This window comes from Sciurus carolinensis, chromosome 9 (assembly GCF_902686445.1).
Source record: "Sciurus carolinensis chromosome 9, mSciCar1.2, whole genome shotgun sequence".
Classification (NCBI taxonomy): Eukaryota; Metazoa; Chordata; class Mammalia; order Rodentia; family Sciuridae; genus Sciurus; species Sciurus carolinensis.
In genome coordinates this window covers 69,394,660-69,421,042 of record NC_062221.1, presented here as the reverse complement: position 1 = coordinate 69,421,042, position 26,383 = coordinate 69,394,660, and the positions used below count along the sequence as shown (strand labels likewise).

Genomic DNA, 26,383 nt, shown 5'->3' with positions numbered 1-26,383 from the left:
CTTTTTGCAGTCATTCCTGTTCCTCCCCAGTCCCTCTCCCCACTTTAATTGAAATTCAGCTTGCTGTAACACCTCCTTTCTCAGGGCCAACTGGATCTCTTCATTCACAAGGGGGAGAAGAACAAAACAGAGAAGGCCCCAGGGATTAGGGAGTTTTGACAGCTGTCCAAGAGGAGCGCTGAGATACGGGCCAAGTACGGAGGCAGGACAGAGACAAATGAGAGACCCAAGAGAGTGACAGAGGACCAGAGAGATAGGCAGGGAGACATCACAGGAGGGGTACAAAGATTCGCAGAGACCGGCAGAAATGTTGAAAGGGTGCTGAAGCGGGGAAGGGGAAGGAAAAGGAGAGAGAAAAAGAGAGAGGAAGGGAGGGGAAGGAGGGAGGGAGGAGGAGGAGGAGAGAGAGAGAAAGAGAGAAAGAGAAATAGGGAGAGATGGTGAAGACAATCCGAGAGGCTCCGGGGGGCCCGGAGACAAGGGAGCTAGCTTGTCAGGAAGAAGGGGGATGAAGTCCAGTCTCTAGGGACAGGTCAGTCCGGCTTGGGGACTGATCTGCAGATCTGAAGGAGGCGGGCGGGCAGCCTGGGGTGCCCCTCACACACCTGGGAGTGGGGTGGGGCGCTGGAGGCGGCCGCGAGCTGGGGAGGAGCGCCGACAGTGCCTGGGGAGAGGCCGAGCGCGCAGCGCGGCCGCAGAGCCCCCCGCGAGCCCGGCGAGTGCCCGGCGGCCCCGCCCCCTCCGCGGCCGCCTCCTCGGCCCGGGCTTTTCCTGCGGGGCTCAGGAAGCCGGCCTAGCGCGACCGCCAACAATAGCTCGGGGCTCGGGCTCGACTCCCGGAGGGCCGGCGCTGGGCCCCGGGAAGGGGGCGTCCGGCCGCTGGGCGCCTGCAGCGAGTCCCCGGGCGGGGCGGGAGCTTCTGTGGAGCTCGGCGGTGCCCGGGTCATTGTTGGCCGGGACTGAGGGAGCGGGAGCCGGGGGGAGGAGCAGGGAAGACGGCGGCGGCGGGAGCCAGAGGGGGAGCCAGAGAGCGAGCGAGCTGGGAGGGAGGTAGTGAGCGAGTGAGCGGGCGAGGGAGGGAGGGAGGAGGTAGGGAGACAGGGAGGGTGGGAGGGAGGAGGAAAAATAAAGAGGAGAGAGCCGAGCAGGGCTGAACAATAGAGACAGGCAGACGGGCGAGGAGGAGAGCCAGCTGCCGCTGCTGGGGGACAGCGGGGCGCCCAGGCAGCCCGGACCCTAGCCCCGGGCCCCGGCCCGGCCAGACAGCAGGCGGCCAGCGCCCCAGGGAAGGGGCACCATGGGGGAGCCGGCGGCCGGCGCCCCCAACCCGCCGCGCGCCGCCGCCTGAGGGAGCTCGGCGTCCTCTGCCCCAGCCCCGCGCCCTAGCGCCTGCCCTCGAAGCCCCGCGGTCGCTGGCTCTGCGGCCACGGCCGCTACACCCCGCGCCCTCCGCCCACCGGGCGCCGAGCCGTCCTCGGCCCCAGGCTTCGCCGGTCCCCGGCTGCCCGCGGACACCCTCTTCCAGTCATGAACCCCCCGGAGGGGGCAGCGGAGGAAGGAGGAGCAGCCGACTCGGACGTGGACGCCTTTTTCCGGACAGGTAAGCCGGGCAGGGCGCGGGGCCGGGGGTGAGGGCTGTTGCCCTGGACGCGGCGTCTCGGACAAGTTTGGGGAAGGCAGGCTGTTGCTGGGGAGTGCATGTTGGGGAGCAGTCCCCCGCGGTCGTCGGGGCTGGAGTTGCGGAGATTCTTGTTGTTATGGCAGTGGTGGTTGGGTTTTGGGGAGGGCGTGGGGGCTGGGAGCTCGCGCCCCTCGGCGTTCACCCAGTTACGGGAGTCTGTGTTGGGGAGGCGGGAGGCGGTCCCCTTGGGCCGCCTTCTCCCGGAGCGCGGGGATGGGGCGATGTTGGATCACTTTGCAGCGCGCCGCTCCAGCTACCGGCGGTCTCCGGCCCCTCCCTCGGCACCCGCCTCCTCCGGTGCCTGTCAGCCCCGCTCCTGGCCGCCCTGGGCCGGCACCCCTCCTCCGGCCAGGGCCCTGGGCCCTGATGTGCAAAGAGGGGCAGTGGGGACCCGGGGACGCGCAAACCGCAGACTGACAGGCAGGAGCCGGGCGGACCCGGTGCGTGTGCGGAGCCAGCTGTTGGACTTGAGAGGAAGACTGGGCAGGGAGGGCAGTGGGCACCTCGAGTCCCCTCCTGGTCCCCCTCTTCTTCAGTTCTGGGAATGGACGAGCTTTCATGAGACTCACTCGTTTCTGGAAGTGTGAGTTAGCGTGCCTCTCATACACACCCACCAAATCTTTGCTTGCCTGTGATGTGTGGAGCCCTGAGATACCTTTCCAGCTTTTTGCACCTCCGCCACCTCCCATGCCTGAGGTCTGTAGCTCCTTCTGATCCCTGGCTACACAGTCCCTTTCCCAGATAGACCGGCCACCCGCATCTCCCACCACCTGTGGCCCCGTTTCTGCCGTGGCCAAGGAGTTCCCGTCTTCCCTTTACCTGTGGCTTCCACCAGATCTCTGTGTGTGGTTTCCCATCATCCCACATGTCTGGAACCATTTTGTGTGGAGTCTTGACCCAAGGAGTCCAAGAAGTTATGGGGGCCCCACACATCTGCCCTTTCCTTTGGGAAAGTTGGATTAGAGGACATGAACTGGTGGGGTCAGGGGTCAGTTTAGCTCTGGAGGCTGCACATCCATCTGTTTCCTAACACCATTGCTTTGCCCTGGAGGTCATCTCTAGGGAAGGGGGTGGGGTGCTTTGCTGGGGAGATTTGTATCTTGGAAGTTAACACTTAACTGACCCATATGTTCATCCTCTAATTTCTAGAGGAAAGAGCTGGAGGACAGGAGTTGAAACTAGGACGTGGGAAACCAGAGGGAGACCCTGTCATCCCATCCAAGTTTGGGGGCTCAGCCTGCCCACCTTCCTTCTTCTCCCCCAACCATGGATTCCATGTTCTTTCCTCACCCCTTGCACACACACACAAACACACACACACACACACACACACACACACACACACATTTCCATTACCCAAAACATGAATTCTAAAGAGGTGTCTAGACTGAGTTTTAACCTGGAATCTAGGGAAGGGGTTCTGGGGACTGACAATCGAATCCCCAGAAGGGCCCAATTGACCCCTGGCCTTCCATCTGGGGCAAGAGTCTGTATTTCTTAGCTCTGGGGAAAAATTTGAGATGTGAACCTTCATACCTTCTTTTTCTAGATTCTACTTTCATCTTTAGGGGCCCACTCCATCTTCCTCTTCCTACCATCCCAACACTAGGTCCTGTCTCTCTGTCCCCCTGAAGCTCAATTTCTGGAGTCTTACTTATTTCTGATATCTGAATTCACACAATGTTAATGTTATTAATGACCTATAATGGTCCAATGTGTTATTTTTCCCAGGACCTTTCAAAATACAATGTATGGCTTATATTACTGACTCACAGAGTAAATAGCAGACTGGGGTCAGTCTCTTGTGGGACTTCTACTGGGGATACCTTCTACCTTCTTGGGCAGCCCTGTTGGGGGTGGGTTAGATCTGATGTATACTTAGAACAGAGGAATGTTAAATCCTCAATGCATAAAGCTGGAAATGACTGATGGCCTGTAACAAGTTGCAGAAGCGGGTAGGTCCAGGACCACCACACATTCTGTGTGGCCCTCTGTGCTCTGCTTTCTGATTCTCACCCCTCTTTCAGTCTCTGGCTGAGGCTCTTGCTGGGGATTATTAGGCGTAGAAAAGCCATGTTTCTGAACTTTCTCCCTTCTGATTGCCCACCTCTGTGGAACATAGCGCTACACCTGATAGTAGGTTGAATGGAAACGTATTCAATTGAACAATTGAGAAACCCTCAAACAAAATTTTGAAATCTGCAACACAAGGGTTACCCCCTTCTTTCTGGTGGAAAATTTTTCATACATAAGACTAGATTGCAATTACTTTGTCAGAACCCTGGCATACTATGCCTCTAATTAGGCATGTTTTAAGCAATTCTATCATTTTGTTTTCTTTCTCATCTTCTTCTGATTATTTTGGTATTTTAATTTTCTTGACCAACTGATTTGAGCTTGATACCTCAAATCTTACTCCCTGCATGTGCATGGACAGACAACCCCCCGACTCCAGGCTGCTGTTGTTATAGATTGATAGCTTCAGGATCATCTTCCTGAAAATATTCTGTTCTCAGCCTGAGAAAGTGTGCTATAACTTTTAAATTTAAATTTAATTTAAAATCTTTTATTGGTTGTGGTAATGAGGGGAGATATGGGAACTCAGAATAGAAACCAAGCAACTAATCAATCAACAAGGACTTTTAAACTTGACTAGGAGCCTTCTGCTCCCCAATATGCTGTGGAACAGAAAAGAAATAATTCCAAGTGGTTTCTGCCCTCAGAGAGCTTTTAGATTACTGCTCAGAGATTAATTAATTGTTAAGTATTAGAGTGCTATAGGTTAAAAGTTGACACAGCTCGAGAGGTGTCAAGGGTGGGTGGAGAATAGGCAAAGGCAAGGGGTTTGGGACCTTGAGGAACTGGGATGACTGAGTGGAAGGTGTAGGTGAGGAATGGAAACAAGGTTGGATAAGCACCATAGGGATTCTTGGAAGCCTATGAGAGGAGTTTGGATTTGATTCAGGGGCAGTAGAGAATCATTATAGGTCCTGGAGCAAAGGTATATTATGGGGAAAGTTGTGTTTGGAAAGGTTAATTTGGGAGCAGTATTATTGATGAAGTAGAGAAGAAAAACAGATGGGGCCCCTGGAAATGCAAAGTGATCCTGAACTGACGGAAGGGGCTTGGTCTAGGTTGGTGACTGAAAGGATGGGCAGTCAGGGATGACTCTGAAAGACATTTTTAGAGGTGGAAATGTGGGGATTTATTGATAAACTCGTTATAGGGGGATAAGGAGGTAAAGCCCACAAGAAAACTGAAGTAACTGAGTTGAGAGTCAGGATGGACAGGGTGTCAACTAACTGATGTCCAGTTAGGACAGGAGCCTTTTTTTGCAGGGAAGATAATAATTTTTTGCTTTGTACATGACGAATTGGAGGCAGACATCCAAGAGGAGTTGTTTTGTCAGGAGATGGAAATGTGGGACTCAAGACAAGAGCATGAGCAGGAGGCTAGAGCTGGTGATGCTACTTTGGAAGGCCAAATGCAGCTGATGCTTCCTGAATGCATCAGCTCTCGGAGGGAGGGAGTGGAAGAAGGGAAAGGGCTAAAGTTAGATTTGGGGGAGAAACTCTTATTTTGGAAGTGGCAGCACAGGAGACTTGATTCTGGAGAACCCAGGGAGTCAGCATGGACTCTGTTGTGATGACCAGCTGCACACAGGGTTGAGTAAGAGGAGTGCTGGGGCATGATAAAAAGGTGACCCTGCCAGCTCCCTCTGGGGGGCCACAGGATTAAAGGAAGTATTCAGAGTGGGTATTTAGGTAGTGAACAGGAATTAGTTACTTGCAGGGTTTATTAGTGAAGGGAGAAACAGAAGTGTGCTAGCCAGAAAGGACATTAATTTCAAGAAAAGGAGGTTTAAAAAATTAAAAAAAAATTTTTTTTCAGGATCAGAGCAGTTTGGGGTGCCAGAGAGAGAACTTGTAGAGGAGAAAAACTGAGATGCTAGAATGGTGGTTGAGTTGAACACCTGGAGAGGTGAGACAAGAGTAGGTTCCCTAACACAAGTAAGAGCTAATGAGCACATGAGGAACCTCTTTAAGATGCAAAGGAAAAAAAGAAAATGAATGAAAAGATTGATGTGAGAAGATCTACCTCCATCTTTCTGTAGTGCTTTGGCCTTTGAATCCAGACATTTTCAACTAGAGTTTTTGCTGTTACTTGGGCTTCTGCCGACTTTGGGCTTAGCTCTGCGTGTCTTTCCAACTCCCCAAATTATCTCTTCCTCTTGACTTCCTTAATTCTGTAAGTGGCATCTTCACTCTCCCAGTCATGATGTTAAAAGTTTAATACTGTCTGTGAAGAATCTCTTTCCTCTAACAAACCCCATTGGGTTATCTTGCATAGTTAGCCCTTCCTCTCATCCTCAGGGCAACTGCCTCAGGCCAGGTCCTATTGTGCCTCTAAGGCCCTTCTTCTCATCCCTCTCATTTGCTCCCTTATCCCCACTCCACATTGCACCTACAGGCAGATTACAGTTCCTAAAGCACTACTTTCATCATGTCACTACTTGGTTTATGAACCTAGAGTGACTCCCTAGAGCTTTTAGGTTCAAGTCCATACTTCATTATTCAGCTCCAGCTAGACTGCCCTTCTCACTGTCCAAGGGCACCTTGACTCACATTCTCCTTGATTCCATCCCCCTGCTACTGCCATGTTCCACATTCAACTCATTTTTCATAGCTTGAGTTCTGCTTTCTTCTGGGAGCTTTCAGAACCACAGGGACTACCTCTCTAAAACACTGACTGACTGTATTCATTTTCTGTTCATCAGTGGTATTGTATTGCTCTTTAACCCTTTCATACATGTAGGACTTATCTCACCCAGTGAAGTTAAAGGTCTTTAGAATATCATATGATTTATCAATCCTCCTTATATAGATAAAGTAAAGATGGCAAACATAGCAGTTATTGATTCTAGATGATAGCGTATTTGTATTCACTGTATGATTCCTTAAACTTTTCTCTGAGGTAATAACCCCATCTCCCCTCAACAGGGCAACTGAAACTATCATCATATCCAGACCATACAGAAGGGAGATTTTAGAATAACAATCTACATTTATATACTTTTTTTTTTTTTTTTTTTTTTTAAATATCACCACTCAGTCTGTGTGCATTGCTGGGCACCTAAAAGGGAGGGTCCTCCTGAGGTCTCTTTTGCAGCAAGGGAAAACATTTCTTTTTGACATTACACCGAGTGCTCCAGAAGGTAGACGAGAGGCTTAATTCAACACTTATTTTACCTTTTTAATTTTCTTTCACTTCCACCCATCATAAATTGGGCATTTAATTATGCCATTTTTCCAGGAACTTCTATAGAAGTTTTGACAGAGTTTCTGGAAGGGGATATTGTTAATATTCCTAATTTTATATTTACTTAGACCATTCTACATTTATATATTTTAGAACATAGCAGTAACATCCAGGACCACCTCTATAAGATTTAGGAGACTTTGGTTCATCCTTGTACCACCAATCATCAATAACTCTGTTGTTACAACATTCATTCCATCTAGTTGTGTTTAATGGTTCCTTAGGAATGAAAGAAGGTGTTAGGATGAACCAAATCTACAGAAAGAAATTAGGTGAAAGTAAGATAAGTCTACCTGACTGTAAATACTAATATAACGTTAGCATAGATGAACTAGGTGTTAGTTGGCTGTTGGAGAATGAACACTTTGAAGTTCCTCTGGTCCTGGTACTTGGCAATTTACTTCTAGAGGTAGGCAGTGGTTCTCAACCAGTGGCAATCCTGTCCCCACCCCCAACCAGGGCACATTTGGCAATGTCTGGAGATATAGTTTGGTTGTCAGAACTTGGAGGGGACAGTGTATTGCAGGCATTTAGTGGGTACAGAGTTTAAAGGTGCTACTAAACATTTTACAATGCACAGGACAGGGAAGAATTATCTCGTCAAAAAATGTCAATAGTGCTAAGGTTGAGAAACCCTGGCATAGTTTTGGATCAGATAGGTGCAGTACTAACTAGTGTAAGGTCTGGGTAACTTACTGATCCTCACTCTTCTGCAAAATGAAGCTTGTTTCACAGGTTGAAAGGATTAAGCAGAAAAAAGTATGTGACACACCTAGCAGTCTCTGATACACCACAGGAGCACAATAAATCCTAGTTGTTCCTGCTGTTTTAGTTATGCAGTGAACGTGGTGGCACGGGGACTGGGACATATCTGGAGGGATGCTGGGCAGGACTTTGACATGGATGGGGAGGTGCTGGAGCAGTGGCACTATGGAGTCCAGGATCCCACATGTGGACTCAGAAGGCTAGGATTTGGGCTTCAGTGCTTTTTCATTCATTTGATTATCTGTTTGACAGATTATTTATCGAGTGCCTGTAGCAGTCAGCTACTGTGCTGGGAGTGTATAAAACCATTAAAGAAAAGAATATAGAACGGGAATGGGAATGGATATAAATATACCCCTCAGGGAGCACTTGAACTTAAGGGGTTGGAAAAGGAGAAAAAGTCTGCAAAGGAGACTTAGAAGGTCAGGAAAGAGAGCAGGAGATGAAACTCTACTCTGCTTATCTGATGACTTGGGAAAGTGACTTTAAAATCTGTGTAAGATGAGGATAATAGTATCCCACCTCCCTCCTTTATAGAGCTGTTGAGAGATTCAAATAAGATGTGAAGGTCTTTATAAGTTGTACAATGCTATCCAAATATATGTAGATAGTTTCTTCCAAATGGAATATTCTATTACTCTAAGTGCCTCTTCTGACAAGTAGCATCTTATTTAAACTGACCTCCACAGGATCTTTCTACTCCAAAAGAGAAGAAATCCTTCTCATTTTGGTTTCCCAAGGGGACTGAATGGGCCATCTTCTTACAACAGATTGGGGCACTCCTGTTTTCTCTTCTTCCACAAAGAATAAAATGCTAATTCCCCCTCCCTCCAGCCACTGTCCATGCCTTGGCCACATGGCCCAATGCCATCTGAAGGAACCTAGTAAGAATGGAGTTCCTGCTTCTTGCTTCCATTGGGCTTCAGGTGGGTACAGGGAATCAGTCCCTTCCTGAATCTTCTCTGCCTGCCTGCAGTTCAGACTCCACCTGCCACTTCTTTGTGTGTGAATGACTGGCAGCTAAATAACTGGGAAATGACTGACAGCCACAGAGCTGTTGGATCAATAGAGCTGCTTGAAATCGTGTCTGTTGGGGAGTGAAGGAACAGAAAGAATCATCTGGGAGGACAGGAATTAATTTAGGTAGGTTAAGAAGAAACTGTTGGAGAATTAGCTTTGTCTCTTTGCCTGCTGCCCAATGGCATTATTAGAACCCTAGCTGGAGAACATAGATATAAGGGTTAAACAAGCAGAAGAGTGAAAAGTGGTGGGTGAACTATGAACTTAAGGGAATGGTTATTTATCCTCCAGCTGGGACTTGAAGGATGGGTAGGTATTTGGATAGTAGGTCTTGGATGAATCTGGAGGGTGGATCTCAAGATCAGTTGAGGGATCAGCAGTGAGCTAGAGAAAGATGCTTCTTTCTTAGTAACTGGGGTGGTGTGGAGGTGGTCCTGAAGTGAAAGTGCTTTCCTGTGTTGGAATGGTGTGTGAACATTTGTGGCTTTGTTGGGGACAGTTTATGTGACCCAAAGGATGTATGTGGAGGATCAGTGGGAGCTGAGACTAAAAAGGGGGGTGATTGATTGCTTTGTTATCAAACGTTTACTAGGCTCCTAGGTCATGAAGACTTTGAATGGAACCCCAATGAGTTTGGTCCTTCTGCAGGTGTTTTAGGAGTCCATAAAGGTTTCTGAATGCGGCAGTGGCATGATCAGGAAGAATGTGGCAGCCCTGTGGAGGGTCCATTGGAGTGGGGGGAGGTTGCTGGCCAGGGCAGATTAGGAGACCACTGTGATAGGTTAGGAGGGTCTGAACTTCAAATGCCATGGTAAAAATGGAAAGGCCAGGGTAGTTATGAGGGATTTTGTGGAGATTGAATTTATAGGACCTGACAACTTGTTGTAGGGGTGTGGAGGAAGAGGTAGGAATACAAGATTATTCCAAAGTTTAAAGCCTGGGTGTCTGGGAGGATGGAGGTGTCCTTAGTCAAAATCAAGAGTTGGAATAGGAAAAGCAGCTGTGGGGAGGCATGAGGAGAGGGAGGATTGGAGAATTTGCTTTGGGACATGTTGCACTTCAGGTGTCAGTGACATAGCAAAGGGAGGTGTTGATTCAGTAGGTGGATAACGAAGGGAGTCTGGAATTTTGGAGGGAGACCAGAGCTGGAAATACAGATTTAGTAGATATCTGAAAGAAGTTGTGGCTGGAATTATCAGAATAGATGAGATAATAAACGAAAAGCTTACACAGATTTAAGGGCAGAGGGCCAAGGACAGAACGGTAGATTTAAGTAAAAAATTAGAGGAGAACCAGGAGAGAGCAGTGCTTGGAGAAAATCAGATGATCAACAGGGTCTGATGCTGCAGGGACTTGAGGGAGATGGAACTGAGCAAACACCACTGGTTCCAGAAACAGGGAGATCATTGGTAACCTTTGAAATTACAGTTTCAATCCTGTATGGGAGGTGGAATTCAAATTGCAGGGGGAATGGAGAGTGAGTGGCTGGGGAGGAAGTGGGGGAGTGCATATAGATGACTCTTTGGAAAGGTTTGACTGTGAAGGGAAGGTTAAAAATAGTAAAGTAGTTGGAGATGGGGAAACAAAATTGAAGGGAGTTTTTTTTAGGTAGGGAAGATATGTGAATACCTGAGGCGGGGCAGAGGGAGAAGGCAGACACAAAGAGGAGAATGAGTATTTAGGAAGAGAGGAGCAATTGATGGAGGAGGGTCTTGGACGAGCCTGAGAGATGGATTTCAAGGTTAGCCTAGGAGTCAGGCTTGGACTGGCAGAGGATGCTTCTTTCTTGGAAACTAGGGTAAAGGTGGACTTTAGTGAAGTCGCTAGTAAGGACCTTAGGACATGATGTGCCTGAATGAAACTCCAGTGGAGAGAGCATCTCTGAGAGTCAGAGGTCAGTACTGCTGTGCTCGTGCAACCTGTGAAATGGGTAGGCTAGTTGATGTGGTCCTCTGGGCAGAGAAGCCTGGAATCAAGGCTAGGGAATCCAAGAAATTCTCTTAAGGTGGGACTGCTCTAGGCTGTAGTGTGTCTGCAGAATCACCTCCTACGTAGAATGAGTCAGAAAGGCAAGTGGGGGAGGTGGTAAGTGAGGAGAGGACAGAGGAAAGCAGAGTGGAGCAAGAAGGTCTGGGAAGCCTCCTGGGGAGGATCTTCCCTGCCCATTAAGGGATCTACCAGGATGGCATCTGTTCTTGAATTCCAGAAAGCAGAAACTGAGTAGAGGTTATGGAAGAGCCTCTTGCCCATTCTTCTCTATGAGGAGGAAACCCCTCACACAGGCCCAAGACACTGGGCTTATCTTCCCTAGAGCAGAAGGAGACAGGACTTTCCTTTGGTCCCAGAATCATTGAATCTTAGAACAGAAAACTTACTAGCTGTGTGACTTTGTACGAATTATAACCCCTCTGAAGTTTAGTTTCTTATCTGCAAAATGGGTAAAAATTAGTCTTGCCTTTCAAGATTGCTTGATGCTTGTAGGTATATTTTGATAGTCACATTCATATTATAAATAATTATATATGAACACATTATAGTATGACTATATTATGTATAACATAATTATTAGATTACTATTTAGATGAATCCATTTTTTTCAAATTATGAAAATCAAGATGCTTCAGTAAGTCCCTCCCTCCCTCACTTCACAGTATACAGATAGGTAGGGGTATGATTTTTAAGTTGGAGTTACAGTTGCTTCAGGGCATGACAGGCAAGGGACTAGGGATTTGGCTAAAATCTCCACCTTTTATACTCTTACCCTGTAGCCCAGGGACAATGGGCATCTTGTGGGGGTGGGGGTGCAGTATTGAGTTGGCAGCTGGACAGTGAGCCTAGAAGGGGGCCAAGAACTGACAGATGGTTAATTGGATATGACAAAAGGGGGCTGGGAGGAGGGGTGTGGGGTTCCCGAGGGATTCCTGTCTGTCTACTTACTGTCCTAGAAAGAAGGCTGTGGTCAAAGGGGGGAACAGCTCCACAAACAGTTGGGGAAAAGATTGGCAGGAATGGATGTTGGGAGTGTGGCAGTGGAAGGGGCACCAATGGGAGGAGTGTCACAGTTTGTCAGGGAAGGGCAAATCTTTCAGTCTTTTCTCTATACTCCAGTGCACTGGCATATAACAAGCACAGATTCTTGGGTGGAAAGAGATGCCTGACCAAGTATTGGAATAGTATAATTTTCTGGTCATTCTTTTGGACTCCAGTCACTGGGTTTTAACTATGAAATATTATTCTTGATGGGAACTAGACAAAGAACTAATCAATTTTAGCAAAATACTGGATTTCATTGAGTGGATCTCTTTATTCTTACACATTCATTCAACTGTCAACACCAGCTGTGTACCTACTAAGTGCCAACTGGGGATATGCAGACAAATCAGGAATGTTCCTTCCTACAAGAAGGGCAGCAGTCTCATGGGGCTGCTTGGCATGTAAACATGACTGCAGTGTAGTTTGACGAGTGCTATAGAGAGGATTGTGCACTATATGGTGAGAGTGTAGAGTAAGGGAAAAAAACTTCACCTGGATATGTGTGGGGAGGAGATTTTGAAGACCAGATGTCTGAGCTGAAATGGATGAGAAGGTGGTAAAATGAAGACAGTATGGACTTCATTCAGGAAGTTTGGTAATAAAGTAAGGAAAAAAAATAAAATGGTAGTCAAAAGGACATTTTTTGGGAGGTACAGGTAGTATTCTATTTTTTTTAATTGATGGTGTGTTCTGCTTGTGAGATTTCAGTGAGTTGTAGATTTATATGTGCAATTTATGTATGCATATTATACTTCAATTAAAAAATTTAAAAGGTTATCAGGTCAGTTAAGTTTATTATTTTTTTCAGAGTGGAACTCTGTTTGAAAGAGTCATAGGAGACAGTGGTAGAAACTGAAAGTGCTAGGAGGTAGTATGTATGTGGGTAGGGTACAAGGGTGAATATCAGCTTCCTCAAAAGTCAGAAAAGGAGCAAAAGAGCCTTTCTCTTGGATGGATGGTCATTTCTTCTTCTGTGAATATGGAAAAAGACCAGGTGGTTTTTAGGTCAGATGCTAGAGCTCTAATTAAGCTGAACTTAGTCGTCTTAGTGAGTGGGAGCCAAGGTCATCTGCAAGCACTGAGAGATGCTGAGAGCTGGCAAAGAGAGGAGCCAGATTGAACCATTTTCTGAAGACTAAGTGAGAATTACATAAAGGACGATTTGTCCAGTTGAGTTCGGAGTGCGCTGGTATGCCAGGTCCTGTGTGCTGCTCTGCCCTGCAGGCTGTGGAGTGGGGATGAGAACAGTGGACTCCTGAGTTCCTGAGTGGTAACTTGGATGAAATGTCTCAGGTGAGATTAGATTTATCTGGACATGAGCCTCTTCCCAAAATCCTTACTGAACACCTGTGGCTGTGAGACCTTTTGGAGGCCTTGCTTTGGGAAATGTTCAAGTCTGGTTTTTCAGGTATGCTTTATCTACTTTTTACTTTGGACTTGTCTGTATGCTTTTCAACACCTAGTTCAGTGCTTGGCAGATAGTACTTGCTTAGTATTGTCGATTTGATTTTTTAAGAGTTACTTATTGGTGTGTTGGCCATTTGGCAGTCTTATAATAACACAATATGCTAAGGAAATGTATCACTTTTGTGGACAGGCAATTCTACCTTGAAAAGACTTAAGAAATTAACAGTGATGTGAAATACAGCTATCTGTTGAGTCTGGAGTAGTCAGAAGGGCCCCTATTGTTATTTGTTTAGAAATATTCACATATTTTATAGGCACTGAAAGAATAAATAAAGATGCCCTCTCCTTTTAGAAAAACTCAAATAGGAAAGTACCAACATGCAAATGGACTAATTAATCAATATTGAGTGAGTGTCTGGGTATGCCCTTGTATTATCCCAGATACTAAGAGAATTACTAAAAGTGAGTAGCACATGGTCTTTATCTTGGAAGAGTTTATGGTCTTGGATTAGGAGGAAAAAACTAATGGAGATCATTCAGAAAGGGAGTTTCATTAATGCATTGACTCATGTAATATGTATTTGTTATCTATAAGCTAAAAGTAATTTAAATAAGTAGTAATATAAGATTTCATTAAAAGAGATTCATTTTTAGGTATACCATCACAGAATTCTTAATTTTTTAAATCTTTTTTTAAGTCGTAGATGGACACAATACCTTTATTTGATTTATTAATTTTTACGCAGTGCTGAGGATCAAACCCAGTGCCTTACATGTGCTAGGCAAGTGCTCTACCACTGAGCTACAACCCCAGCCCTTGACTTTTTTTTTTTTTTTTTTTTTTTTAGTATAAAGCATTATTATAATGCTGGCTCATTATAGAGCATTTGGAATATATGATGAAGTATAAATTAGGATAGAAAAGCCACTGTAATCCCATCACCCAGAGAGAACCCCATTTGCTACATTGAAATATTTCTTTTTGTTTTTATTTCCTATGTGTATTCTCTCCCTTGATCCATTAATTTTAGTTATTGAATTAAGATAAAAATAAATTGGGAGGAGAAGACGTTTTCATAAATAAAGTCATTTTTTTCCAATTAACTTAAATTTATATAATACACTAGAATACATATATCTCATTGAGCTAAGTAAGACATCACTACACCAACTAACCTTTTTATAGAGATAGTTTAGGAAGACAAAAGATCCCTTGGTTGTTTGGCAGAGTAAAGGTACTGACACTTATTGTAATAAAAAAAATTTACCTGAAACAAGTACAGAATATATGGCCAAGAGTGAATACTCTTTCTTCCTCCCTCATGTTTGGATAATGCAACAGATACATGTACCTGTTGCATGTACAAGTCCATGTTTATACAAATGCATGGCTTTCTTATTTTATTTAACAAAAAGAGAATTGTGCTGTACCTGTTACTCTGCAACTTGTTTTTATCACTTTATAATCGTGGACATTTTTCCATGTCAGTACATGTAACATTACCTCATTTGTTGTAAGAGTTGTGTTACATTCTGTTGTGAGGATGTGCCACATTTTATTTAACCATTCTCCTAAGGGTAGACACTTATAACCCAGATTTTCTGTGGACTAGTGTTTGTTCTGGGGCATTATTTGGTCCAGACCATGCTAAGAAGGGACACTCAGTTTTTGATCCTTTTCAAAGAAAGACAACTGTGGGGTCAGGATATTTCCACTGCTTTTATCTTCAGGAGAGAGGGAGAACAGCTAGTCCCTGTTCTCCAAGGGATAACTTTCTGTGAAATGTTTAAGAATGCTTTGTTTGTGACATTTAAATGAACAAAAAGAAGCCTCTCTTTGCCTCTTTTACAGGGTGCCTTTAAGTGAATTAGGAACCAGATTTGCAGTCGCAATTAGCCAAACAAGCCACATGTATTTTGTGGGCTCTATTGTAAGTTCATTCCAACATTGCAATTATGTATAGAAGCACTTTAAGTTGTCTGTGCACAAGCCATAGTCTGTGATTGCTTAGAAGAATCCAAGGATGTGATTCAGGAGACCTTGGTTTTCAATTCTACCCACCACTAAATAGCTCTGTGACTTGACCAAGCCAGTTAATATGTCTGGTTTTACAGATGGGAACTCCCTTTCCTCATTTGAAGAAAGAGGTCAGCATAGTTGCCCTGCCATCTCGTAGGAATAGTGTGAGATAAAGTGAGGTGATAGAAGGAAAATGCTGTGGAAAAAATGCTGACTAAATGAGAAGGGATGTTGTCAACTTCTCCTCCAGGGTCTCCTCTGGTTTTGAGTGTGGTTGAAAGCTGAGCTGGGGGACTCTGATGGGAATGACAGCTCGTACTGTGCTTAAGGACTGTATGTTTTTTCATGTCTGGTAGGAAATTGGCAGCACTGGAGATGGAGTGAAAAGTTTCATGATATGTTCCATTTGCTTTTGGAAGAGATGTGCATATGAGTGGAAAAGCAACTCATCTAACTGCCCAGAGTGGCCAAGGGCTTCTTTCTGTTGGGTGACAGTGTAGTTCAGTTACACGTTTCATATTACCCAGATGTGCAAAGAAAATGTAGCTTTTAAATTCTTCTAAAATGGAGCTAATTCATCTGTCCTTACCCAATTTTGTTATTTTATGATATACTGTTTCTTTTATTTGCTAGATTATTCTCTTTGGATGACTGTTTCTTTTAGGTAAATTGCTCAAGTTGCTTAGATTTTTCTCCTGTTCCCTACTTCTCTTCCAAACATGGTCTGGGTGTGTAGGGGTGTTTGCGTGGAGCTGAGTGGTGGGGGCAGGAGCTGAGGCATGCTAGCTCCACTGCTTTGCTCTTTGCTTCAGTGGGCTGGTCTGGTCTGTAGGGGCGTTTGTGAAGGTGTGGCAGAAGTGTTGTGTTTTTGGAGTATTGTGCTGATATCCAGCACTAAAATTCAAGTCATTACTATTTGGAGTTGAAGTCCCTTCACAAAGCAATCTCATCTGTCCTGACTCTAGGCCTTTCCCTGATCACTGACTCTCTGAGTACCATCACCAGGGAGCAAAGACAAATGTTGATGTGCAGTTTGTGGAGTGCTGCCTGTGAGAAGACAGGAAGGTAGAACCCCTGCAACGGGCTTACCTAGCTAGACACGGGCTCTGGTCAGTGCCCTGGTTTCCTTCACTTACCATGATCCCACATGGATCATAGTACTGGATGGGAAGTAGCCATTCTCCTAGAGTATCCCTGCAGCACTTCAGGGATGCCCTTAGGTTCTCAGCTGCTATCGCACCTATTGGGCTATTTTAAAAACTTCCCTCCCCAAACTGTGGTTAGATCTTGAAATGAGAGTGTAAATAGAAGGAGGCGGGGACCCTGCTATCTGCTTTAGACTCAGTTTTCCCCATGTTCCCTAGATGCTTGAGGGAGAGGGCTTTCCTTCTTGTCTTGTGGCAGGGATCTCCCTCATGTCAGAACCTGAGTACTTTCCATCTCCGGTCTAAAGTAAGCCCACTGGCCAGGTCCACCCAGCCTGGATCTTTATATGTTCATAGGAGCTTGAGAATTCAAGCTGCATACTAAAAAAATCCTATTTGAATATCAACAGTGGAACATTGACATTTTCTCTTTGCCTGCTGCTATAAACTATCCTAAACTTTCCTGAGGCAAATAGATACTTCTGGTAGAGTAAGGGGGAGGTTAAATATATGGAAATTTGTGAAAAAGAAGAAAGTACATTATATTTTTAAAAATATACCCTAGTTAAAACTATAATTTTGGGAAACAAGTTTAGAAATGAGGCTTCTAAGACTGCAGACTGCCTTCCTTGGGATTCTAATCATTTACATGCATGTGTTTATGTGCATATAAACATGCGAGGTCGAGGTGTTGTCATTCTTTCAGCAAGCATTTAGGGAACACTTGGTACATACCATGTGCTGTGGTGCAGAGGGAATTGTGGCATAGTCTCTGTGCTCAGGGGCCTTCTGTCTTGGAGGAGTGGAGTGGTGATGAGTTCCACATCGGCTGCATTGCTGAGACCTGCTTTCTGAGAAGCTGATGTTTCAGTCTGGTAAACATGACTAATGTTGAAGGTACTGGCCTTCACTGGGTCTGGTTTTCCCTTTACCTTGCAGGTATCTGCTTTCTGAGGTCGTTTTCACCTCCTCAAATGACTGGTTCCAGTTGTTTTTGCTGTTTTCAAATAAGGTTAACTCCTTTAACATCAGTGTAAATGCTCATGAACATATATTCTATAGAAAGGATGTGGTAAATAACATCCATTTGAATCAGTAATGGATAGAAAAGTGAAGTCAGACTTAGGGCTCCTATTCTTCTGCTTCTGTTGTAGAGTTGTTTGTTCACTGTTGTTTTAACAAAAAAATTCACCTTTTTTAACTCAGGAAAGCTTCTGTGTTTATGTACTATTCCCACTCCAGGGATCTGGGGTTCAAACCTTGCTATGAGCTGTGAGTAGCGTTTCTAGTTTGGGAAGAATGGAACTCTGTCCCCTGTAAAGGTGGCAGAAACTGCAAGACTGGCAAACTAGGCCAGGCCAGGCACTTCTGGAGCAAAATAAAATAGCAGTGAGCCATGGAGTCAGATGGTTGGGTTGGAGTGGAAGAGCAGTGGACTGAGTGTCAGGAGAATGGTGTTGCTATTGCTTAACTTGGGCAAGTCCCTTTTCCTTTGTGAGGCCAGGATCAACGCTGAGCTAGATGGCCTAGGATACATTCCCCACCCACAGCATTTCCAGCTAAATGGATAACATGGGGGAACAGGGAAGCCAAGCAGATAGGAACCAGGGGCAAAGTGGTTTTGGAACTTTTCTGTCCTAGTGCTCTGGAGATTTTTCACTCTTTGGAGGCCCTTTGTTTCTATAGTTTAAGATTGCAGAAGTTTCCTGATGCCAGAGCTCATAAAATGACCCAGAATTTTTCCTTTGTGAAGAGAGAAACTGATCTCCCAGAGAGAATCATTCTGATGGTCAGCAAGTGGCCTCAAACCATTTTGACCCTTATAATTTTTGGAAAGAAGGGCCACATTTCTGGAATTTCTGGGACTGTGTTGGAAAGCCTAAACTCCCTCAGCCTGTTCTTTTTGTTCCCACATCTGCAGTTAGTGACACCCTAGGTACTTTTTCCATGGACTGCCTCTCTGCCCACTCTTTCAAGGTATAAGGAGGACTAACTTATTGGTCTTCTTTTCAGTCCATGTCCTTGAAATTTTCTTCATTTGAGTCAAGTAGAAAAGATGGTGAAAAGCAATCCAAAATCTTTTTCTAGGGCATGGACAAATCCAGCCCAACTCCATCATCTGTAAAGAAGAGACAGGGTAATCAAATTGTTCTCTTACTTTTACCATTCTTTTACTTCTTCTCAACCTTCAGAAAACTCACATTTTGGTAGAGGGAGGAAAAATAAATCTTTAAAGTACACTAAATCATTCCAGGTACATAATAGGGCTATATTATTGACTGGCAGGGGCAGAGTAGGGGAAGGATATGGTGGTGCTACTAGAGTGGGGGGATACCTGAATGGCATTTGGAAGATGGGCACATGATCCAGAGTGACATGGTGAGAAGGCTCTTTCCTAGTAGAGGAAGAATAATGGACAAAGACAAAGAATTGAGCAAAGATCATGGAGGATTAGAGGATTGTAGAGTGAGAGGGATAGAGATGCATGCACGGTCTTGGAATTTCGTATTCCGGGGTTTGAATTTTATCTTGTGGACAGTTGTGGGGGGGTTAAAAAGTATTTTAGATATTAAAGCAATAGAATAAAATTTTTAACTTAGGCCAATTAGGAACTTTATGAGATATATCATGTTGAAAGGGGCAAAACTGGAGACAGTTAATTTAAGTTAGGAAACTATTGAAATAGTTGAGGATATAAGAAATGTAATGGCAGAGGAGTCCACTGGATTTACTATGTAGTTGATGTGGGGTTTGAAGGAGAGATTGAAGTCTCAGATAATCTCCAATTTTTGGCTTAGGCTACGGGAAAAGGGTGATGGACTTTCACTAAGCCTGGCACCACAGGAATCACATAGGACATAGGAATATTTCTCAAGCCATTATAGCTTTCTATTGTAAAGGGATTTTAAACTGCCCCATTCTTCAAACTCTCTAAACATTTTGAATACAAAACATAAAACCCCCCCACACATCTAGAGTGACTGATGGTTGAGCAATTATATACTTAGATAACTTTTCCTATGAGAGTAGAAGTCTGAATGCCTGTGTGCTTGCTTATATGTGCTGTGTGCATGCATGTGATGTTGTCATGCTTCGGGTGCAAATGTGTCTGCTTCCGTTATTGCACTGGGTTCTTGACACAGTATCATTTTTCAGCATTAAAATTCCCATCACCCTCCCAGAAGCACTCCCTTTAGGATCCATTTCTGCTTGGCTCGGTGTACACACACATTCCAGTGGGATTGATTTCTTGTGTCAAATTAATTTTTTTCCCTTTCCAGGGAGTGTGTCTGCCATGTGCAAACTGGGGAAATCCCCAGGCCTCTTGCCAAATGCAAAGCTCTGATAGAGGGGTCATGTTAGGCTTGGGTCAAAAGTTGGCCTAGATAGCCCATAGGGCCTGCATCTGGATACTTAAGCTAACCTTCCCAGCATGCCTCTTGCTGCTCCTAGGCATCAGGAAAACTTGAGGCTAGGTCAAGATGGCTGTAAAGGAGAGGCTTGGGTCTGGTCGGCATCAGCTGCTGTAACACTTTTTCCTTCATGTCCATCTTCCTGTTACTGCTTATTTAAAAGACTAGAGAAGTCTCTGGATGTAAATGGAGAATGTTTTGAATATTTATCTTTCCTAGATATTCAACTGCTGTGCAAACTTACAGACCTCTGGGGTAATTTTCCCCTTAGCCCGATCCTGAAGCTTCTGTGGAAGCTTTAATTGACCCTTAGAATGTATCTGTCATCCTTTCCCAGCAGGTAACCCTAGCCTCATGGTACCCAAGCAGCCAGCCTTGCCACATTTGCCCAACTCCAAACAGCAGTTCATGTACCTTTAGACTGTCTTTCCCTAGTTGGACTCACTGGTCAACTGTGCTGCAGTTGGTCTGCAGTCTAGGCCAGCAGTGTGGTCTAGACTATACTGTACATGATGAACTAATGGATTTCTGATTAGCATCTATTAACTTTAACTCAACTTTGTGGGTTGTATCCATTGTTCCAATCAAACTTTCTCTACGAGAATATCATCTGTAATCTAGCTGAATATAGCTCTTTAATTAGTAGTGAAGGTTATGGCAAATAGCTTATTCAGCTAACCATTAACTTTCAAGACCTTGGAACTTAAGAAAGCTGGTGAATTCCTCATCCCAAATAGTCAAATGCTTTTTTTTTTCTTTCCTTAAAAGTCTTAATTGAATTTTTAAAATACATGATAGTAGAATGTATTTCGGCATATTACACATATATGGAGTATAACTTCTCATTAAACTTCCATAGTGTTTGTGTAACATTTACTTTTTGGGAGGAAGGGGGTATTTGGATTCTGTTTGCCAAAACTTTACACAAATTGATAACAAATGATTTTTTAGCATTTTCCAAGAGATTCTATGATACATCACTTCAAGCATCAGACTTATATAATTTAATTCCTTGTAAAACTCTGACTGGAATGTCCGTTTTCAGTCAGGATAACTGGGCTGCTAGATGAGTGCAAGGTTCACAGAGGTTTGCTGTTAGCCAGAATAGTTCCTCTTCCCAGCTTCTGATGCTACCAACATGTCTCTTGAATCCAAAGGAGGTCATCTAATTTCTTCTTTCTACCCTGGCCCAGTTTCTAAGCTCTTATAGTCATCTAATTCTATCTAGTTTTTTGAGGTATTTACTTGATTTGTCATGTATAGAGTATTTCTCTGACTGAGACCTATTTTAGACCATCTTAATTATTCCACCTAGCATGTTTCTGGGCGTTGAATAAGTATATATGTGATTTTTCTTGTAGAATTGTTTTTTTCCTGTGAGAAAAACCAATGTAGCTCTCCAGATGAGGTTCTCTCTGACAGACCCACGGCACAGTGTGTGATCATGGGCTACCTTAGTTTTCCCTGATACCCCAGAGTCATAGAACTCTAGATTTGGCAGGATCTGACTACACAGGTAGTACCACAAAATCTAGCCCAAAAGTCTCTTTAGCTAGAACAGAAGGACAGGCTCTCTGTTTGGTGTCATTTGTGTGTGTGTGGTGTGTGTGTGAGAGAGAGAGAGAGAGAGAGAGAGACAAGAGACAGAGACAGAGTCAGACAGACTGTCATAGAGACAGGCCTTTTCCATTCTTCTGCATTTGTTTCTGTATTCAGGTAAGCACCTTATTCATTCCTTCTAGGACCTTAATACATAGGCTTTGTTCTATGGGGCTTTTCCATTTCTGGGCTATTGGATTCAATTTGATCTTCCCATATATCAGCTTGAATGGTAAGAGCCTTGTGAATTCCTGGGGAGCCTTTGTGCAGGTTAAGAACAAAGGAGACAATTTATCTCTTCAAGGTCAGGACACTTAACCCTGTGTTTTTTCCTTCTCCTTCAGGGTTGTTTGACTTTTTGCCAGCCGATGCCTTGCAGGTCCTGTGTATGCAGTAGTTGGGATGCATACTCCAGGCATTGCTCAGCTCTTGAAAGAGAATTTGGATGTGTTTATCTTTTTTGGAAGGAAAGGAGAATTCCAAGGACAAGGATCGGGAGAAATCTGTCCTTCTTTGAATCCAAGTAGAGACCTTCTCAAGTCTTTGGCGGTGCATTCTATGGCTTCGGTGGAGTTCAAAGGGATGTGTCCTCAGTCTGGAGATCCTGCTGGTACTCTCAACTGTGCACTGGCCCCTCTGTGATTTTGAGAAGGCCATTACACCTAAAGGCCTGAGATTTTTCACTACAGTGTGAGATGCTGAAATGGTAATTGCTGAGGTTTCTTCAGTCTTTAAGTCATGGAATCTCCTCAAGAATGCACTTAGGGGAAAACCCTCCTCTGCTTATCTCAACTCTGTGAAAATACCAGTCTTACAAAGATTGTCTTATGCCTGGGAATCCCTGTTCTCAGACATGACACACAAAATTCACAATAAACTGCCACCAGCTGGTATCTGTCCCTAGCCATTAGAAATCCAGGAACAACAATCCCCTAGTCTTGCCAGTCCCTGGATGAGCTGTACAGAGTAAGTTCTGAGCCAGCTACACTATCCTTAGTTTATACTTCTATAGGACCCGCCAAATATTTATGGACTTCCAAAGAAAATAGAGTCAATAATTTTGAGGTAGCCACAATCTATATATATATAAAACAACTGGTCTTAAACAAGATTTGTTTCCTCTCCTGGTCTGTAAAGAAGATTTTTTGAAAAGGAGAAAAGTTTTGTTTGAATTGTCTCAGAACCTCCAAGTTCTCTAAATTGGATATTTGGCAAATTATTTTCCCTAGAGTTATCCGCCTCGGCTGGCCCTGCCAGATCCTTTCCCTCCCTGTTAGAGGGAGTTTTAACTTCCATTGACTTATTTCTTACCACATTTGGCTTGGTGAGGGGCTGTTGGGAGCATGATCTGATCCTCAGACTACTGCTTTCTCTGGATATTGTCTCTAGGATATATCCTTATCTTTTTCTTAGAGTGATCAATTCCCTACCCTCACATCATCTTCAGGTGTGAATACATTATTCTGTAAGCTAGGCAGAGAGTGAGGAACTGGGATTGAGGAAACAGAAGCAAGTTTAAAGGTCAAGAAGTTCTCGGGTTTATAGAACCAGAGAGGTCTGAACCAGAGGAGGAAACCAGGCCAGAGTGTACTCCAAAGTCAGATTTAGGACAGTCAGGGCCAGGGAAAGGTAAAGACCAAGAAGAAGGTCAATTGAGAAAGGCAGGAAACAGACTTTCGGCAACCAGGGCATCTGCAGAGGTGAAGAAATAGGAGAAGAGGGGAAACAGATGAGAGTCCCAACCACAGCAATCTTTTGTGACTGAAAAACCACCCTGCTCTAGCCCTGCCCTCTGCATGTGCCGGTGCCAGCTCCCAAGCAGAAGGAGCCTGGGATGGATCTGTGGAGTCATGAGAGCACTTGACTGGGCATAGTTCTTGACGCCGTCAGCTGCTGTTTCTGTGCCTCTCTCTGGATCAAGTCATCTTGTGAGACTCCACCAGTTCTAGAGCTCATGGACCCTCTGTTCTCTCTGTTCAGCAAGCAAGTGTTCAAGCTTATTCCCTAAGCTCATAGTTTCACTTTGAAGGTTCAAACTATCTGACTCCATTAAGAAAGTGAGACTCTGGGTATCCAGATTCCCCAAAGAACATTATCCTTTAGCCCAAGGGCTTTTATATGTGTAATTTCCCCCTTCAGTTCAAGATACACAGTTTATATGTGATCATCTTTCTCTGGCTGATGCGGCAGCTTTGAGTTTCTGAGTCCTTGGCTGGGTAACTCATTTGATGGGTGGTACAGATGCTCTTTCTGGCCACAAGTAGGTTGTAAACCAAAGAGGTTCATTTATCTTTTTGCTTTTATCCTTCACCAAGAGAGGCCCTTACTGTTTTCTGACCCAAACTCCCCCAGTTACCTTTTCCCTTCTCAAGCGTGACAGTTTTGAAGCCACATCTCTCCCTATGATGCCAGAGAGCATCAGTCTTACCTGCAGCTTGGCTTAGCACTGCAGCCTTCTTAGCTTTGACCTGCAATTGGATTTTTTCTGAGAATTTCTTATTAGTCTTGATTCAGCCCAACGAAATCCGTGAACTTCCCTCTAGAATCTGTCTTGCATCCTTTACCTCATAGACTTAACATCTCCTTCAACCTTTTCCAATTGAACCATCCATCTTCCAAGTTGAAGAGGAAAGCATCTAGATTTAGTTATTATATTTTTCCTAACATCCAAGTTAAAGTTTGCATTTTTAAGTGACTTCTTAAGTGTAATGTGAGGAACTTCACTCTGCAGTGATTATTGTTTCGTATCTGGTTGGATCCATCTAATTCCACTGGCTTTGTGCAACTTGAAATTCTCTTCCTTGTCCTCTCTCAGAGACTTTCAGCATATAAAAGAAAGGGAGTGTGTAGTGCAGAGATTCCTTGGTTCTTAGCATCTTAATTATTTTCTATGGCCCCCTTAGGTTAAAAAATAATACTAGGATTGTTGATTAAGTTGTTAGGTCTAAACAACTTTATATACTCATAATGGTAGTCATTTGGAAAATATACACATAAGTTGAAAGAAAAGAATCTTTCCTTGTTTTTTGATAAATTTTGTATATTAATGGTATACAACATATGTTTTTGAAATATATATACATTGTGGAATGGCTAAGTTGAGCTAATGAACATATGTATTACTTCACATATTAATTTGTGGTGAGAACACCTTAAAATCTATTCTCTTAGCAATGTTCAGGTGTACAAGCCATTGTTATTAACTGTAGCCACCATGTTGTACAAATTTTTTGAATTTATTCCTCCTGGCTAATGAAATTTTGTATCCTTTTACCAACTTCTCAATCTCACCAAGGAAAGCATTTTTATTTCATCTTAACTAACACAGTTTCTTACTAATGAGATGAATGTGCTGTTGGGCACTGCACAACTTCTCAGATGTTGGAATCAGATTGGATATTTCTCCCCTCATTTCCTGTTCTACATTGATTTTTGTGCTAGGCTTGCTTTTATTATAGCAACTGCCCCAAATCCAGTTTTGCAAAGATATGATGTCATTGAAAGGAATGAGGTACAATTTAATGTAGAAACTGAGGCCTATCTTGTGCCGGAAGCTCATGCGATGTCTGTCATATGTCAAGTGTTCATGTGTTTCCCTTAAAAATCTAAACATCCACTGTGACCAATCAAGTCGAGCTTGTGGTTGAGGAACCCACTGAACTGTGGCTCATTGGCTACACTTACATCTCTGGTAATATTTATAGCTATCTTGTATTGAATGCCCACCATGTGTCAGGCATCATGTACTTCACTTTATCTACTTAATTCTCACAACACCATTTTATAGATTAAAAAAACAACAGACCCTGAAAAAAACCCCTGAGGTTAAATTAAATGAATTGCTCCAACCCTGTGGCATGCAGGTCAGAGGGCCAGGTTTGATGCCTGGCAGTGTGGCAGAGTCACCTCTGAGTCAGGCTGCCATTCTCTTTCTGGGTGTCATCCAGCTTTTGTTCATAGTAATGGCACTAAGTGCATTTTATTTCCTAATTCCAAATAGAACCCTTTTTGTTGTGTTCTACAAGTACTTCCAGACAGACACTTATTTTTAATTCGAAAGTTTCTTTCAAAATGAAATAATCTAATTTTCTGAGTATGTTTTCAAGGACAGTATGTGGCTACATCTTTTAAAAACTCAATTTCCATCATCCCATCCCACTTTCTATATGGATGTGTTAATATGAATTAGGAACGGAGGTTTGAGGTGCACCCCCCTGTTCTGGGCTCCACCTCTGCGACTGTCAACCTGTGATTAGTGCCCAGAGGTCACCAGGCATGGAGTCTGCTCTAACACTGTGTGGCTGGTACATGAGCACAGACTGCTTTCTGCAGCACAAAGTACTCATTTAAAGAAATAGGCCACTTGTATAGAACCTTAGAAGAGCAGTTACTTCACTTACTGACTCGCTACTCAAAGGCCAAGTGGAGACAGCAGTGTTGGCATCACCTGGGAGCTTTTTAGACATGCAGAGTCTCAGCACCCCGCCTTGCCTTGGATTTTGCATATTAAAAAGAGCCTCAGGCAATTCATTTGCACATTAAAAAAACCTTTTAAGCCTCTCAGTGTATGGTTGCCTGCGTATTTGTTTACTTTCAGGGACAAAGGGCATCCTTGGCACTTAGGTTAAACATTCTACCTTGGACTTGTGTGGTCTTCAGTAGGCAGCTAAATTCCTTTGGGTTTCAACTTTTTTTTTTTCCTTTGTCAAATGAATAAGTTAGACCACATAGTCTCTGTGTTCTCTTTCCATTTTTGTGGTTTTAGTGAAAATCCCTAAGCAATAGAGCGTTTGTAACAGTTTATTGCTTCTATTAAGCCACCTTTGGGGCATTTACACATTTTAGCCCTGTCTGCTTTATTCCTTACCCAACTGCTAAACCCAGTCTTTCCCAGAAGGCGACTTGTGACTGCATCAAAATCACTTGGGAAGGTTGTCAAAATGCAGATTCCTGGGCCCCAGTTCAGTCTTCCTGAATTAGA

The 26,383-nt window shown here is 44.1% G+C and overlaps 1 protein-coding gene across 6 annotated transcripts in view; it reads left to right on the top strand.

The window, feature by feature from the left end:
• Positions 1 to 1,148: 1,148 nt before the first annotated feature.
• Kalrn (kalirin RhoGEF kinase) overlaps positions 1,149 to 26,383 on the top strand; it is a 636,539-nt gene continuing 611,304 nt past the window's right edge. For all 6 annotated transcript variants that reach the window (XM_047563083.1, XM_047563079.1, XM_047563078.1 and 3 more), the window contains exon 1: positions 1,149 to 1,600. In XM_047563083.1, the coding sequence (XP_047419039.1) occupies positions 1,528 to 1,600 (73 nt within the window). In that variant the 5' untranslated portion in view covers positions 1,149 to 1,527. The remainder of the gene's footprint in view (positions 1,601 to 26,383) is intronic.